At 39.3% G+C, this 16,579-nt stretch overlaps 1 protein-coding gene across 3 annotated transcripts in view; it reads right to left on the bottom strand.

Moving 5' to 3' along the window:
• Positions 1-16,579, bottom strand: part of ZNF608 (zinc finger protein 608) — a 98,508-nt gene that overhangs the window by 15,810 nt on the left and 66,119 nt on the right. For 2 of the 3 annotated variants that reach the window (XM_040541147.1, XM_040541149.1), the window contains exons 3-8: positions 8,712-8,799; positions 5,783-8,234; positions 3,594-4,011; positions 2,862-3,034; positions 1,760-1,913; positions 418-499 (exon numbers count right to left, since the gene is read on the bottom strand). In XM_040541147.1, the coding sequence (XP_040397081.1) occupies positions 418-499; positions 1,760-1,913; positions 2,862-3,034; positions 3,594-4,011; positions 5,783-8,234; positions 8,712-8,799 (3,367 nt within the window). Of the gene's footprint in view, positions 1-413; positions 500-1,759; positions 1,914-2,861; positions 3,035-3,593; positions 4,012-5,782; positions 8,235-8,711; positions 8,800-16,579 lie in introns of those variants that run through there. The other variant, XM_040541148.1, reaches the window with a different exon arrangement.

Genomic DNA, 16,579 nt, shown 5'->3' with positions numbered 1-16,579 from the left:
CAGATTAGATAAACTCGTAAGTTTTCCTGGATCTACTACAATGGATCTGATTGAATACTAAATTTAAACCCCTTTAAAAAAGATACAACGAACAAACAAAAAAACAACTTATAATTTCACAATCACTTACTTTATCTTAATAATACCAACACTTATAGTCTATGGAAAATCTCAGAAGGCAGACTGCTTGCTCCCTGTTCATGATCTATGTTAAAATTAGAAGACGCAGCATGACAAAATGTCACCTTAAACAGAATAAAACTATGATTATCCCAAAGTCCCAGCCAAGTCCCTCCTCCTCCTTAAAAACTATGTCACACAAGGAACTTTAGACCATCAGAGGTTGTAAAATTTATTATTTGCTTTCTCCTCTCTATGTTAAAAAAAAAAGTAACTTAAGATTTACTGGCTATTTACCTTCTTTGTGCAGGAAACATACCAGTTGCAGATGCCTGCGCAGCCACCTGCTGAGTGGCAACAAGGGCAGCAGAGGTCAATCCTGAGGGAAGAAGAAAGAAGGAATGTTGATGTACTTCTGGATTTAATGCATTTTTGTGAGAAATGGTAGAAAGCATCTCCAAGGCAAACAAACAAAAAGACACCATTCAAAATGTGTGTGTGTGTGTGTGTGTGTGTGTGTGTGTGTTAACACTACACAAATGGCAAATGTTTTGGGCAACAGTATTAAGGAAATCTAACCAGTATGATCAACATGCCTTCTTATACTATACCGAATTGTCCTTGATAGATATTTTACAAGAAAATACAGCATTCCTACTGATTGTATTCCTTTCCAAGTACTGCACTGCATGCTGCTAAACGGTTTGTATGAATTCCTAAATAGGAAGCTCAGCAGAAGTAATAGGTACCAGGAACAAGAATCAAAAGTCACAGTGAATTACAGAAACGACATGCCAGCTGCTCAGAATACAATACTTTCATAATAACTTATCATTTTTACAGTTTTCCCGCTGAACAAGCATAATGCATCCCATAGGCATACGGAATCACTGAATCAAACTGAGAAATTTCAAGACTTTTACACAGGAAAAATAGCTGCTGAGGCACCAAGTGCACATAATGAATTAATGTCATTTTAGCCAGCAATTGTGATAGCACGTACTTTGCTGCATGGGAGGAAACCTCCTTTTAATTTAGCTAGAATCCAGGCTTAGTGAAAAACAGTCAAAGACTGGTACAAAACCTAGGGAGAATGAATCATGTCTTACTGTGCTGCTTTTCCCTGACTGCAACTTTGTGCACTGCATTTGCCAAAATACAAAGAGTTCTCTTTTAGACGCGCAAATTATAACAAGCACAAACCCTTGTGACTCCAATGCCTTGTACATAAAATATGTTCATTATAAAACGCTTTTGTCTTTGCTATATTTCTTCCATTGCTTACGCAACTCTAATTATACAAAAAAAAAAAGGTTGTTTGGTTTGTTTTTCACTGCCTTTCAGCCAGTTAATGTCAGTTTGCAGTAGGTATCAAAACATTCATGTGAATGACAGCCTAACTGGTACATCTTCAATAATGTTCTAAAACCCAGCTTTGCTAACAAAACCCAGTATTTCTGAATGAAGTTATCTATTTGCTGTTAGTCCTCACTGTGAGTTTCAAAACCTTCTTCCTAAAGGTAAAGCATTTCTGATTTAATAAGGGGATTCAAAATGCTTCATGTAGGTATGACTTGCAATGTCAAGGTAACAACTTTACATGGCGAGCTAATGCCATCACTGGAAACCTTCTGCTCACCTTGAAATGGGTCATACTGTCCAGGTATAAGTGGGTAACCCATTCCAACATGTGTGTGATGGTGTGTATGGAGATGTCGCTGGCTAAAAGGAGAATGACGGTCTCTTTCCCTTTCTGCTTCCCGTTCACGCTCAGCTGCTGATTTTTCCACGGGCTGGCAATAAAAGGTGAAAGTAAACTGGTATAAAACTTTTTCTTTAAAAAGGAGAAAATCTCAACAAAAACACACTCGCCAATATTATGTGGCAATGACATTCAAATGATGAAGCTTTTTTTTTTTCTGATGAAGAAGTTTATATAACAGATTATTTGCATTTGATTCTAATCTAAAGCTTGTGTCTCTGACTAATGGAAGATTTTCCATGAGCAGAAATTTTGAAGCAACACACTGCAGCATGAAGACTTCCACCATGCTGACCTCTAGTTTTGGGCACCCTTATGCTTGGCTGACTTGACAGTGCCTGAACAACCTATTTAAGCTGCTGAGAGCTGATGTAAATGAATCCTCAGCCCTCTTTAAAGCACTCAGGGGATCAAGCCTGCCTGAATAGCTAGAAAGCCCTTTCAAAAATAGAATCAGTCAGTGACTTGCTCACAGTTAAAACCAGCACCAATTTCTCTGAAAGTGACATAGCAGTGTTTGTGCTAACATGGAAATCTTCAGAAACGGGAGCTTGTAATGAGCTATTTGGAAGATACAGCTTCATGGTAAATACAGCAAGGTGATATTATGAGATCCCACAGCCCAGCTTTTCATTATAATATTATAATTATTATTAAATAATTATTAACTGCAATATTAATTATTAACTGTAATTATTAACTGCAATAAAGTGTGCACCAGGAGGTACCTCTGAATCTTGGTTTCTATACAAGTCCATTCATTTAAGCCAGAAAGACCCTGAGCACAGAACCCTGTTATATGTGTCACTTCCAATTTGCCACAGAAGCATTGTGACTTTAAATTGGTTTTATTTTAAGCAATACTCTAAAGAAGCATCATGCATTCAAAGCCTGACGTCCGACTGTGTGCTTCTTAAAATTATGTTCTTTACCCCTCCCCAAAAGTACTGCTCCTTGGTAACAACAGATGAAGCCTTACAACAGGGGACTTGCTGCGATACTGGTTGGCATGCTGCTGGAGCAAATCCAGTGCTTTGGACTCAGTGGTTGATTTCGCGTTGATGCTTGGGCTGGTATTGACTTTCTCCGCCTCTTCTCTCCCTGACATCTTCCCGTAAACTGGGTAATGAAATCCTGGAGAGAGATAGGCCCCTGCAGGTAAACAGTAAATACCACATCAAGTTACTGTTTTCATATTTTGGATATATTGAGGTAGGAGGAGGGGATACCAGGACAGGGGGTAACATTAAAAATGAATCATGTGACTATCAAATGGTATCTTTCTTTTTTTTTTTTTAACCTACTTTACACTGATGAATGGAGGCTATAAAGAGGGTTGAGCTGATAGCCATTTCAGACATTTATGGGTCCTCTTTAAGTGAAAGGAATAGTAACTATAATGGTTCTGACAGTAAGTGCTTAGAATATTTTTATAGGCAATAAACTATCTGTCAGCCTAACAGCAATAGCAGACTGTCAAGGGTTGGGGAAACTCTGGCTGGAAATGGTGACAGTTCATAAAAGGAACATCTTGTATTAAATCAGTTTCATCTACAGAACTTTACCTAGTGGAAGCAGAAGCAATACAAATGTCACCCACAAAGCTTCTAATTTACTCAAGCTACTAATAGAAATAGTAAAATGCAAGCTTTACTGCACTTTGAGAGTGTAAATCTTAACTAGTGTACAAGGCAAATTTCAGAATACATACCAGGATAGCTGTGCATTAGGACAGGAGAGACTGCACGATAGGCTGGATGGTTGGGATCGTACATCTGTGGATAAGGATAAGCATGCAAGTACTGGATATATGACTGATGCTGACTCATTGGTGAGGAAACTGCTACTCTAGCACCCCGAGAGTCCTTCCAATTTACAGGAGTCTTTCGATCATCGTTTTTTATCTTGCTCTCATCCACTGATTGAGAATCAGAACGCTTGACCTCTTTAGGCTCCTCTTTAATGCTTGCTAACGAGACAGGAAGGTTAGGCAGGGAACTTTCCTTGTTAGGTGTTTTTCTAGGGCTGTCTTCTTTTAACTTTTTCTCACGATCAAGTTCTTCTGATTTTTGCTGATCAAGGTATTTGGGCTGATAGACATAATGATGCCATGTTCGTGAATCTGGATCCTAATATGGAGGAGAAAACATATTTTTTTTCCGAACTTATATACTGAAATAAAATTATTATTGATATTCCCATATTTCAGTTAATGTACTTTTAATAGCTGTTTTAATAACATAACTGTATTACATAGAGGAGAGGTTTGCTTGCTACAGAGTGCCGTGAGCTCAAAGTCAAACCAACATTCCCATGAAAGAGCAAAAGGCTATTATAAAAATTTAATTCAATTGCTTCATCTTCTATCCTTCTTCAAGCCTTTAACTAGTTTAATCATGAAATACATATGCATTGTATCGAAGTTCTGAGACCACACTGTTCATAAAACATTTTAATTAAAGCCCACAGAGATATTTTCCCACTAGAGAGCAAAAAATATCTGTGAACCACAAAATTAAAGCTGCCTAATCATATGCCAGAGCTCTTAGATTACCTGGAACAATGAACCTGAAAAATGTATCTAGCTGGAAAGACGCTTGTGCTGTCTCTGACACTACAAACATTCACGAATCAGTGGAAGTCAGACATTTAGGCAGACTTCCTCATCTGACAGTCTTATTTTAAGTTTGTAAAACTATGCACGTTAAGTATTTACAGGATCAAGATCACAAGGTTTAGGGAACACATACAGGATATCACAAATACATTTTTGCTTAATACATTACACAGAGCAGTTCATAAACATGTTACAGAATTAAATAGATGAGTTCTTTACCAGACTACATCAAATCAGTATTGAACAATAACAGGAAGACTTTGTTGTGTGTTTTTTTTTTTTAATGCAAGATATGCAAGAGCTAATTGTAAATACCATCTCCAACAGATACACACTCATGGCACATGCAACGGAAACATAAGAACTAGACACTTGGACCGTCTGGTTCAAAAAATCATTTGAATCAGCAGAAATCTTCTCCTGCTCAGGCCTGTACCATCCCACTTCCTTTAGAGCTTCCTAACTCCCATTCACCTGACCCCACTGCATCTTCAAAGGCAGACTGTTAGGGTGAAGTCTGGGATGTACCGCACACCAGAACATGAAAGCATTAAGCACTGAGGCTCCAGTTCAGAGCACAGAGGCAGTAACATTGCCTGGAATTAAGGAAATCCGACATCTAGGAAGGTCAGCATGAGCCACTGGATGAAATTCTGGTTCCACTGAAGTCAATGGCAAAACTATCACTGACTTCAATGGAGAGATGATTTCATCCATTGTGTAGGTCTGTAGAGGTTGGAGGTTGGTAGAGGACAGAAGGGGAACTTAACTGTTTCAAAAAGGTCACCTTGGGTTAAGATAAAGAGCTGAGCTTCAAGCCAACTCTTCAAAGAACCAGTTCACCCATCTTTGTAAATGCCAACTGTCATTTAACAAAAAAAACCCACTTCAAACCATGTTTCAAATCTACTTTAAGTCCTCTCACAATGAAAGCTGCTTATGTTGCTTGAAATTTCTCATTTCTGAACTAAGCAAATTGCTTAGTATTTACATCTAAAAGAGAAATCTAATTCTATTTTATTCATGCATGTAATTTAAAATAGTCTATTCAGGTCTTAAGCCTGGGTTCTGTCATCACCTTGCTAGATTTTTTTTCTTTTCAAACAGCTCAACTGAAATGTCTATTGGTCTATTCACAGACTACATTACTAACCAGCAAGACAAAAAGGATGGCAAAGCTTGTTTGACTGCAAAGGTAGAAGAACATAGCAGAATCAGATACAAAATCTCACATGATTTAAGGATAAACCAAGACACTCTTGTTCCATTTCCTGTGATCTCACCTGTTTAAATCTCGTGGTTGGATCCACTCCTGTTTGCTTCATGGAGTCCATAACAGATTTCATCTCCACAGCCTCCTTTATGAGCTGATGGTTTTCCATTTGTTTGGCTTTGAAACTGTCAGACTGAAGCTGCTGCTGGTGATTGGAAAGGATCTGTGATTTGCTTGTCTCCTCAGCTTTGTTAGGGACTGAAGACCCTATTTTAGTGTTATTTTTGCTCGACTCTGGAGTTGAAGGGGCCTTTGAAATAGTAGCAGATGGAATATTTTTCTGCTTGTTATCATCCTTTCCAATTTCCTTCAAGGGGGGTTCATTCTTCCTTTCACAGTCCCTCCCGGTTTGTGCCATTTTCTGTTCTGCTAGTCGCTGGTCCTCATAGTATTTTTCATACTGCTGTCTGTAAGCAGGATTAGAGGCCATTAAGGACTTTTGGTCCATATAGAGCCCATAGGCATACTGTCCATAATAAAGTGACTGAGCAAGTGCAGGGTGTCTTTGCGTTATTACTGACTGATGTTGTGGCTGCAAATTAGAGGAACTGCTTTCACTTTTCTTGGCATCTGACAGTTCTGCCTTCTCTTTCTTTTCAGCCTCTTCCTCAGCCTCCTTTTTGATCTTCAGTCCCTGTGGGGTGCTGCTGTTCCCAGCTGCTGGGGTGCTGACCTGTCCAGAGTGCATGTAACTTGGAGAATAATAAGGATCGTAGCCATGGTAATAGGGAGAATGGGACTCTTTCGCTTGAGCCGATTGTGCTGTGGTTGAAGAATGTCCTTTTACAACACTGTCCTTATTAGAAATAATATCCGAAGGAGAGCTGGCCTTTGACCTCATGCCCTCTGACCGGCTGTCGGAGCCACCATCATCAGCTGCATCAGAGATATCCGAGTAAGCAGGGCTGTTGGTTTTAGCGGCAGCGCTATCTGCACCATTTTGTGTCAACACATGCAGTGGCGCCATCGAAGATTGTCCATTCACCAAAGTGCTGCATTCCATCCTGGAGGCACTCCCTATAGAAGGGCTGGGAGCATTGTCTGTGAACGTGTAAACCTTATCAGCTTCAGCCTTAATACTCGCCATCCTGCTCTCTTGAGACTCGGAAAGTCCATTAGCTAACACTTCATTCTTGTTGAGATGGTCCTTTAAAAAATGTCCAGATAAATCTTTCCCAGACCCTTTTGAATCCTCTAGCTTTCCCAGCTTAGAATCCATCTTAGGGCTTCCAGTCTCTTTGCTTTCTTTGTCCTTTAGCTTTCGCTTCTCCTTTTTCTTTTTGTCTTTGAGTGATGTGAGAGCTGGGTTTACAGTGCTTGGCTCTCCCATAATTGTGGGCTTTGGTTGAATAGGTTTTAGCGGAGGGCTCTTTGGTGTAGCCTGAACAACAGTAGTTGTTAGAGAGGGCAGTCCCGGTATTGTCCCTGTAGTGCTGGTTGTAAAGGCTGTAGTAGGTATAGCTATTAACTGGGGAGGAGTCGGGGCTGGCGCTGGAGCAATGGGCCTGGCTGTTTTCAGTTTGGATAGGTTTTTATCCACTTTGCAATTATTAGCTTTCTTGCCTTTATCACCCATACTCTTCTTGTCTATTAGCCCTTCAGCCTCCAGTTTTGGCATTTCAGTTTGCAAATTGCCATCTGCTACAGAGCAATTATCCAGTGCGGCTGCCATATTAGAAATTACTGGAAGGCTGTTCAATTCACTGTTCAGACCCTTCTTTTTGCCAGAATTCTTGCCAGTTTTGGAACTGATAACTGAACTGGGGCCATTGCTGGTCAGTTCCCTTTTTCCTTTGGGGGTCCCTGGGGTAGTGATAGAGGAAGGAGATGTCGGTGCTTTTGGCGGATCAAAGCCTGGCAAATTTGTGCTTGGCTCACTGCATTCAAGTGCCACATTACTCAAAGCTTCTTCACAGTCTGAAATTTTGTCTTCACTGTCAGGCTCAAACTCCAGTTTGTTTTCTGGGTCTAAATGTGCATGAGCCTGGTGGTATCGTAGTCCATTAATGTGCTTGTACTTTTTGTTGCAGTTGGGGTGAGGACAGTCAATCAGCACTGGAGAAGAGCAGCCTTGGTCCAAAAAAGTAGTCTCTGGTTTCCCCTGTGGGGTGGTGGGAGTGCTTCTAGAGTTAGTACGAACACGTTTTCCACACTTATTGTCCTCCGAACTGGAGTTCAAGTCTAGCTCCATTGGAGGCTTACTTTTTCTCTTGTTTGTGGATGAGGGGCTGGCTTTGACTTCATCCACAGAGCAGTTTGGGGGTGTCCTGCGCCCACTTGAGTTAAGGCTGCCCCTCCTTCCCTTCCCATTAGCACCACCTCGATTCTTACTCTGAAGTCCTCTAGACTCGGTAAAACTCGTATCATTTCCAGGTACAGCTGCAGCTGCAGCAGACCTTGCCCTCTTCCCCCTGCCCCGTCCTCCTCGCATTTCCAGGTCACTTGTTGGAGATTCACAGAACCTATATATAAACAAGAGCAGATGTCATCAGCAGGAGCTGTGAACTGAACAGATACCAAAACAACACCATTTCCCATAACAAAACCTTTATTTGCGTTAAAGGAAGGATGTCCTTTCAAATGAGAATGTTACAGTCTCAGAGGGAATGTGATAAAAAAAGACAAAAATTGTAAAAACAAGACCAACTAATTAGTTGAAAAGAAAGCTTTTTGAAATCTACAGAAATGTATTTTAAATTGATCCCCCCTGTGTCTGAATCCCATGTATTTCCCCTCATACTCAAAAACACAAAACAAAAGGAAATAAAAATGCCCACCCGCATGTCCCCACTTTTCAGTGTGGAAAAGAGAATTACTCATTTCATGGCTGTATGTTTTCTATTATATCCATTTGTTTTTTATTAATGTCCATATAGTCTCTGGGCAGAGACCAAGGGTGAAAACACAGCAGAGAAAAAACAGACTCAATGATTGCCTACCTGGGAGGGGCCCAGTCGTGCTTTGTGCAGTCCAGCAGCGTTCCCACGTAAGTCTTGTTCCTCCATGTAACGTTTACCACCAGGACACCTGCCAGTGGGAGAAAAACAAAGTATTATCACAGTCAGAACAATAACTGAGAGAGGTTTTTTGTTTTCTTCCTTTCTTTTTTTTTTTTTTTTCCACTTTTTTTCTTTCCCACAAAGCAAGAGCTTTATTCTCATTCGCTTTCAAACGCTGTGGTCTATACTCTTCCTCTTTTCTGGTTTCAGTGACCTCAAGTTAAAACCACAGGAAAGAGAGCAAACGAAAAAGAACAAGAATGTGTGTGTAAATGTGTGTGCATACATGTGTGTGTGTGTATGTGCACCTATCAGTGTGTTCAATCAAGATACAGCCGACAGAAGGAAATGGTTTTTGCCATGTCCTGTTGTAAAATGCCAACACTCACCTCTTAATTTTGCTATTATTGCACATAATTGCTTTCATTTGGCAGCCAGCCAGCATAAACTGAGCACAAGTTAGTGTTTAAATCAGTAGGCGACTGAGAAGAATCTGCTTTGCTTTGAACAATATGATAATGATGCTTCTATTTATTTGAAATTGCATATATCCAAACACACAAACACACACACAGATGCATTATAAGTTTTGTTCATCAGACAGAGATGTTTATTATTTGTCTTGCCTCTCCTCTGTGCAAAGCGTGGGACTAGACATGAAATCTCAATCATGCAGTACAGCTAAGAGGAATCACAATACAGATATGTAGAAAGACTCCTTTTAAAAAATATACTGTCATTTAATTGCTTCGCCACTTATGCCTTCTTTTAAATGCAAATACACCTGCCCACCTAAAACTGACTTTGAATTTTGGTGGAAGGGGATGTCATTTAAACGTTTTCAGGCTCCCCTCAGACACTTGTTCGCACAGATAATTTATGGCCCTGTGTACGGAGCAGCCGATATAACGACCGCCTTACTCCACTGGCCACCACCACCGACAAGCATCAGGTAACAGCTATCTCTTCTCATCAGAAGGTAACACTGAAGTGGAGCTGCAGGCACTATTCTACCCAGCCGAGTGGCACAGTGCAGCCTTTCCGACCCATAAGAGGCACCAAGGCTGACTTGCAGCCTCGTCACTCGTTTTCCCTTTGCGCTGCCCTTATTCTGGCTCTAGCTTTTCCATAGAGGATATAACAATGGCTCTGTGCCAGGCGGCCTGAGCCTGCCTGCCTGCTTGGTCTTACTGGTGTGATCCCTAATTCTGCACAATTAGGAACCACTCTGGTAAGGAGGCCGCGAGCGGTGCCCAGTCCCGATGAGGAGCGCTGCGACCTGGCCTCGTTCTGCAGCCTGGTGCTGTGCTGGCAGACCCGGGCGCATGCCACGAGGGAAGGCCTGTGTATGTAGCACCTGCCAGGGGCAACACAGCTCCCAAAAGGGCACCCGCAGCACCCCACCTGGTAGCACCACCGTGCCTCTCTCCCTCAGCACACTTTCCTTTTTCCGCAGCTAGCTCACCTGCTTTCTGTTGTTAAAATGCAATGGGCACTTTAAACAAAATAAAGGTATACCCCTAAATAAGTCTCTGCCTCCCTCAGTATCTTAATTCTTGCCTCTCTCTGTATGTATGCTGTATTTGTAAATGAATTTATGAAAGAGCTGTTACCCATTAGAAAACACATGGTCTGCTACCTGTTATTAGAACAGAAGGCAAAAAAATAAGATGTGGAGCAGGCGTAACAATAAAACCCTCAAATCAATAAACATCTCAGTAATTCTTAGAAGACATTCAAATGACCTTCAAGTGTAAGAAAGTCAATATTTCAAAGCAAGCATAAGCAGTCAGTTACAGTCAGTTACATTTAGCATCTCATTAATTTTGTTAATCTTAGTGAAGGTCCCAGTATGTAAATAGGAGGGAAGATTGATCCCCACACTGTGTTAGAGTAACCATGGTAAGGAATACATTTCCTTTCCCTAATGAACAGCACATTACTCAACCACAGGTAAGATTCTACAGAACAGGCAGTGAAAGTAGCTTATTTAATCTTCTAAAATTATCACAGAAATGGGTCAAAAGAATAGAAGTAACGTGGGAGGTAGAACTGACCCCTAAGGCAACATGCAACTGGCAGGCTTATTAGACTAAAGCACTGGGAAATGAAAACGGATATGAGGCAGGTAAGTAGCCTACTCTGTATGCTAGAGGCATTATCAAACAGAAAGTATTATTCTTGCTGCACCAGTCAGGGTGTTCTGTTACAGGTTTCTTTGATCCAAAATTCTTGTCCTAGCACAGAACTTGAGCACAAAACAAGAGCCTCTGCTGGCACTTCCTTCCAGGTCTCAGAGGCAGTAGACAAATTGTACCACAGCAGTCTTTTGTTCACCTCCAAATAATGCATCTGAGCATACAGAGCAGGAATTCATAGACACACTGGCCATTCTCTTATCTGACCACGTGTGAGCTCTGCATGTACTGCTCTATCTCATGAGGTAAGCAGTGTATCACATGCAGGATCAAACCTCTCTGGGGCTGCACCAAGTCATAAGAAGTCCCTGTAGTGAGAAACTCCCCAGTACATTACACTGTACATTAGTCTGCAACAATCTTTTAACATTCATTTCCTTAGCATTGTCTGAAGAAGACTGAAAATGTGAGGGCAGTCTGAAAATCCCACAGGTTTCATACTATCTGAATACAGCAACGTATTTTCACTTGAGAAAAAAAAAAAAAAAAAAGCCCCAAAGGCTTTAACTACTTAAAATAAGCACTACTGAAGAATGGAAGAAGAAATCAGATGTTTGTAATGCAGTGTTATCTAAGGGTATCGGGGCTAAGACTCTAATTTAGGAAACCTGGTCAAAATGTCTAGTCCAGTTTTTGTGAGGTAGAATCAAACAATTGTGAATATATGTACATAATATACAAATGTTTCTTCTACCAAGTAATGTCATCAACTCAGTTTTAACAATTACCAGAGCACAATTAAAAAGATTTGGATTTAATAGAGAGAAACTTACCCAAAATGGGAGTGTAAATTTCTTGATTTAATTCATTTATTATTCCATGCACAAACTACTCAACTATTCATTTGCAGTATTCCTGAAATTAGCTGTATTCTCCACAGTCCTCAGTGTGAAATGTGTTAAATTAAAGTAGCCAAGAATAAGAAATAATCTTTTCAAAATTTCAAAAGTTACTACCAATGCTACTCTTTTATCATCAAGGAGTAGGCACAGTAACTGGTTGATTGATAATGCTCAGGGATTGCCAAATGCAATCTAATATAGGGAAATGGGGTCATGTTACTTAGAAGCTTTACAATTCAATTCCCCTACCAGTCAGTACCTTTTCTGCCAAAATCCATTATTAGCCAACATAGGATCATACACAACCCTTAATGTAAGGTGACAGTCACACAGAATGTTACCTAGTGCCCACACTGTCAATGGATGTCCCTCCCTTAAAATCAAGGGGAATCTCAGTAGCCTGTTAGGAATAAAAAGGCTTTATGTATTTTGGTACTTTTTTTTCATGTTGGATGTATCTTTATGAGCTTTTTTCTTCACTCATCACATTCATAATCATAACTCAGGTAGCTAGACTCCTGGCAAAAAGTAAGCCAATGCTAGCTGGCAAAAACTAACACATGCCTAGAGGACCACAAAACAATTTTACATAAATATGTGACAATTTCTACTCGGACTTTATTATGGAATGAACGGTCACATGTCACGAAAGTGATTTGTAATAAAATTACTTTCAGAAAGGAAGAAGCACTTTTGAAGCATTCTTTGAATGTGATACATCTTTCCTTTCCCTACCTTTCCTTCTTTTCAATGACCAAACACCAAAAAGCAGCACTAAAATGTCATTGGCTATTTACTATTAATTATGTCATAACAATTTGGAAACAAAGAAACCAATATTTTTTTGCTGTTTAAAAAAATAGCCATATTCTTTTACATTTAATCTAACAAATGCAGATGCGCTATTTTAATATAGAAAAATAATTATTACAGGAGATATTTAGCACCAAGCCAGGATAGTGTGCATGTTAACTACCTTGATATGGCACCTCTAGCAGCCGTGCTAAGCTTGTAAGGATCTACCCAAATCTCCTAAGATACACTCTAGTAGATGTTCTTTCACCTAAAGAAAAAAGGTTTTGTAACTTCATTTTCTGCAATAAACATAAACCAAGGATTTTTATGCTTTGCATTCAAAGTTCTGAAAATGAGATTATATGGCTAGGAATCAAATTATCCTGTTAATATCTTAAACGCAGGGCACAATTTTTGAAAATACTGGCTTTAGAAAACAAACACGTTCAAAGTCCAATGTAAGTAGACATTAATTAATCAGACTGGAAAGCCTGACTTAACTTTTACAGCATAGGCTGCTTTTGTGTTCAGATCACAGCAACCACTAAAAAATTCTGTTTTAGTTCAAGCTGATTATTTTCCTAGACAACTCAAAGATCAGTTATCTGAAAGGGTGAATGGGTATGCCTTCTTTTTTTTTTTTTTTTTAAAAGGAGCTGTTCCCTCTATTCTTCGTAGAGAATCTGACCCAAAACTATCTTCTCAATTCTGGTGAAATCTGCACAAGGTCTTTTCTGAACACTTCTGTAACTAATTTACTGAAGATTATCCAGAAGATCTTCCAAAACTAGGAATATTTTTTTTTATTATTTTTTTTTTCAGTTACCAAAAACTACTGAACTACTGTTTAAACCTGAATGAAGACTTGTCCTAAATTCCCATTCGGTTAACGGTTCTGCCTACTGCCTTTACTGTACTATTTATTTTAGACGACTTTTGCTGATGGCAAAGGGAGACCTGCCAAAGTACATGGTGTTTTGTAGTCATCATAAGATTACTTTTTTAAAGTTTAGTATGACACTCTTGCAGCAATATTCTTGTTGTATACCATGTCTTCAAGGTTGAGATGAAACTCTCAATATTGAGAAGGCATTACACCATTATTTGACATAACATTATAACAAAATCAGTTCCTCCTATCTTTATTATCAGTGAATCCATAAATTTGTTTGTAAGCCAAATTCCATTTGACTTTTGTCCCAGCTTTAATGAGTACAAATAATACAGACATGCATGGGGTAGCCAAACCACAATATATATCCATCAACAGTGAGCACACTACCACCAAGGATTAAACACATTCTATTCTGCATCTGGCACAACAAAATTTTTTAATCCCACAAATAGCTGTTTGACATCACTGTTCTAACACCAACTGAAGTATTTCAAGTGCAAAAAACAGACGGATGAAAATCTATAACCTTAGGATTATCTCAAGCTTTTTTATTACTATTTGTTTAGTAAGAGCAGCATAGCTCATTTGCCTCACAATATCCACCACACCGTCATAAATTCCAGATCCACATATACACCTGCAATTCATTCAGGCATGAAAAACACAGAACAATGTTTATATTAGACTTGCAATGTAAATGGCTTATATTTTCCTGATTGCTTCCATCAAGAAAGTAATATAAAATTAACAGTAAACATTCTATGTATAAAGTCAAGTCTTCTATGTTGAATACTGATCCTGTAGACATACAATTTATTTACTACTTTAATCACACTGTCTAGCATGGCACAAGAACTTAACTGCATCTACAGCAGGTGCACATGTAACAGGCATCAACATCAGCAAGTCTGAGAACGTAATGACTGCCAGGTGGCCTGGAAATGCAAGACTTTTTTTTTTTTTTTTTTTTTTAAGTGCTGTACTGGTGGGCTGGATGTTTGAAAAGTCACTTTAACCACATCCTGTAAACAAACCATCTGGAGCACAGATCTGCAATTAGTCATCCTGGACATTGGACTTTATCTGAACAAATACTGTATAGCAATGAAGATGAGAAGATTGGATAGCATTAAGGAAAAGATGCATAATGAATTACTGTTGGTGCAGTCATAAACCTCTGAGACACTTAGCTGTGGTGTTAATTTAGTACTTTACGAAAGCATAGTAAGCTTAAAGGTTAAAAGGGCTAAAAGGCTAAAAACTGCTATTTTAGATCATGTTGCCCTGCTGGTGGCTAAAGCAGGCTGGTGTTACTCTGGCCACATAAATTACAGCAGCCTCTTCAACAGCATAACGAACTCTGCTCACATCCATGCGACTTCCAGTAAGTTCTGAGTAATGTCAACCTAAATTTGACACATACTTTATCCAACGGCATGCCCTTTTCTTCCCTCTTAAGTACGAAGTCATCAGCACAATGTATTTAAAGTTGCAACCACCACCTTAGCTTAAAGAACTGTGTTATACCTTTAATGAGATACAGGCAAAACATATATTCCCTGGACTTGCAGGTCTGTCATTTGTATTCCGAAAATAAGCATCAATTACAGAGTGAGTACCTCTTGAAGCCATAGAGTCAGGCCAGCGAGGAGACAACCTTTGCATGCCACCTAATAAAATGTTATTAGTAAGAAGGTTTATCTCAGAGCGTACAGAAGAATAAGCATTGAAATAACTGACTAAGGCCTGTTCCCTCGCAAGCCCATGTGCTTAATACGCAGAAGAACACACAGCCACTTCCATCACTGTCACATCCCCTGCAGCCTTTGTTCTGAAGTCTGATGAGCTGTATTGATTTGGGAAAATCATTTTGCTTCTTGGAAAACTAGACTCTAGCTTATTCACTGCCATCAATTTCTTTCTCATGAAGACAGTTGGTCAATATTCAGTTGACTGGTCAGCTACAAGAAGCTCTGCTTTCTTTCCTTTTTAGTGCCTGCCTAGTAACGTTATTCTTTTCCAGCTTTATGATAAAAGAAAATAGCACATTAGAAGACTTCTTGCTAGGGGTGACCTGAAATGGTAACGCCTCCGGACAAAGCAATGACCAAAATGCTAAAGATAGGTTGGCTCTCTAAGACTGGCAACATCTAATCAATAATATTCATTATCAGTAATAACAATAATTATGGCACTCCGTTTTTTTCAGTGTATGTTTCTTCTAAGGACATCCTGCTTAACAAATAGCCAACAAGCAATACCTAAATACAAATGGACAGCTGAAAGAAAACCAAATGGTCCTAATCAAATATAAGGCTAAATTTTATACTCATTAAAAGAGCAACAGAAGACACAATGAAAACTGTGTAATACCCTCACAGAAAGTATGTCAGATTGGGTCTTGAATGGCTTGTAGGTTTATCCACAACTGAATAGTTCTACTAAAATACAAGCTACTTAGAGTGGTGACTTTGAAAACTATGAAGCCACAGAAACCAACATAATTTTCTTCTGTCAAATTTATATGAAAGTGATTAGATTTTGGCAGGACTAGAAAAACTTGTGGATAAATTGCTGTTACACCTCTTGAATGTCAGATCGCATATGTGTTTACAGGAAAAAGTGCAATTAATGTTATTATAAACTAACCATAGGTTTCTGACCTCCAGAGTACAACTAAGGATTTGTTTTTATACAAACTTTACCTTTTCTTTGGCCAACGTAACTGAACCACCTCACTGTTCCAGTGAAGCTTGAGAATAAAACTGCAGTCTTACTCTATTTCAGCTGATACTAAAAATCTAAGTTGAAAATCCTTTAACATGTGTGTTCTGAGGAAAACCAAATCTGTTTCAGAAATAAAGTATTTTGTTTCTAGCAGATTCTTTTTCTCTTTTACTTCAGTAATCATAACTGTGATTCACATACCCTGACACTAAAAGATGTCATATACACAACTTTAGAAGAAAGAAATGCTATTCTGTAATCCTGTGAATTTCTCGCTCCCTTCTCAAGGACTGTTATTTCAGCTCCTACGTTGCGGCACTGTGGAACACACAGACATTCTCCTGCCTTCTC

The sequence above is a fragment of the Cygnus olor genome, chromosome Z, assembly GCF_009769625.2.
Source record: "Cygnus olor isolate bCygOlo1 chromosome Z, bCygOlo1.pri.v2, whole genome shotgun sequence".
NCBI classification, from domain to species: Eukaryota; Metazoa; Chordata; class Aves; order Anseriformes; family Anatidae; genus Cygnus; species Cygnus olor.
This window is presented reverse-complemented; position numbering and strand designations above follow the sequence as displayed.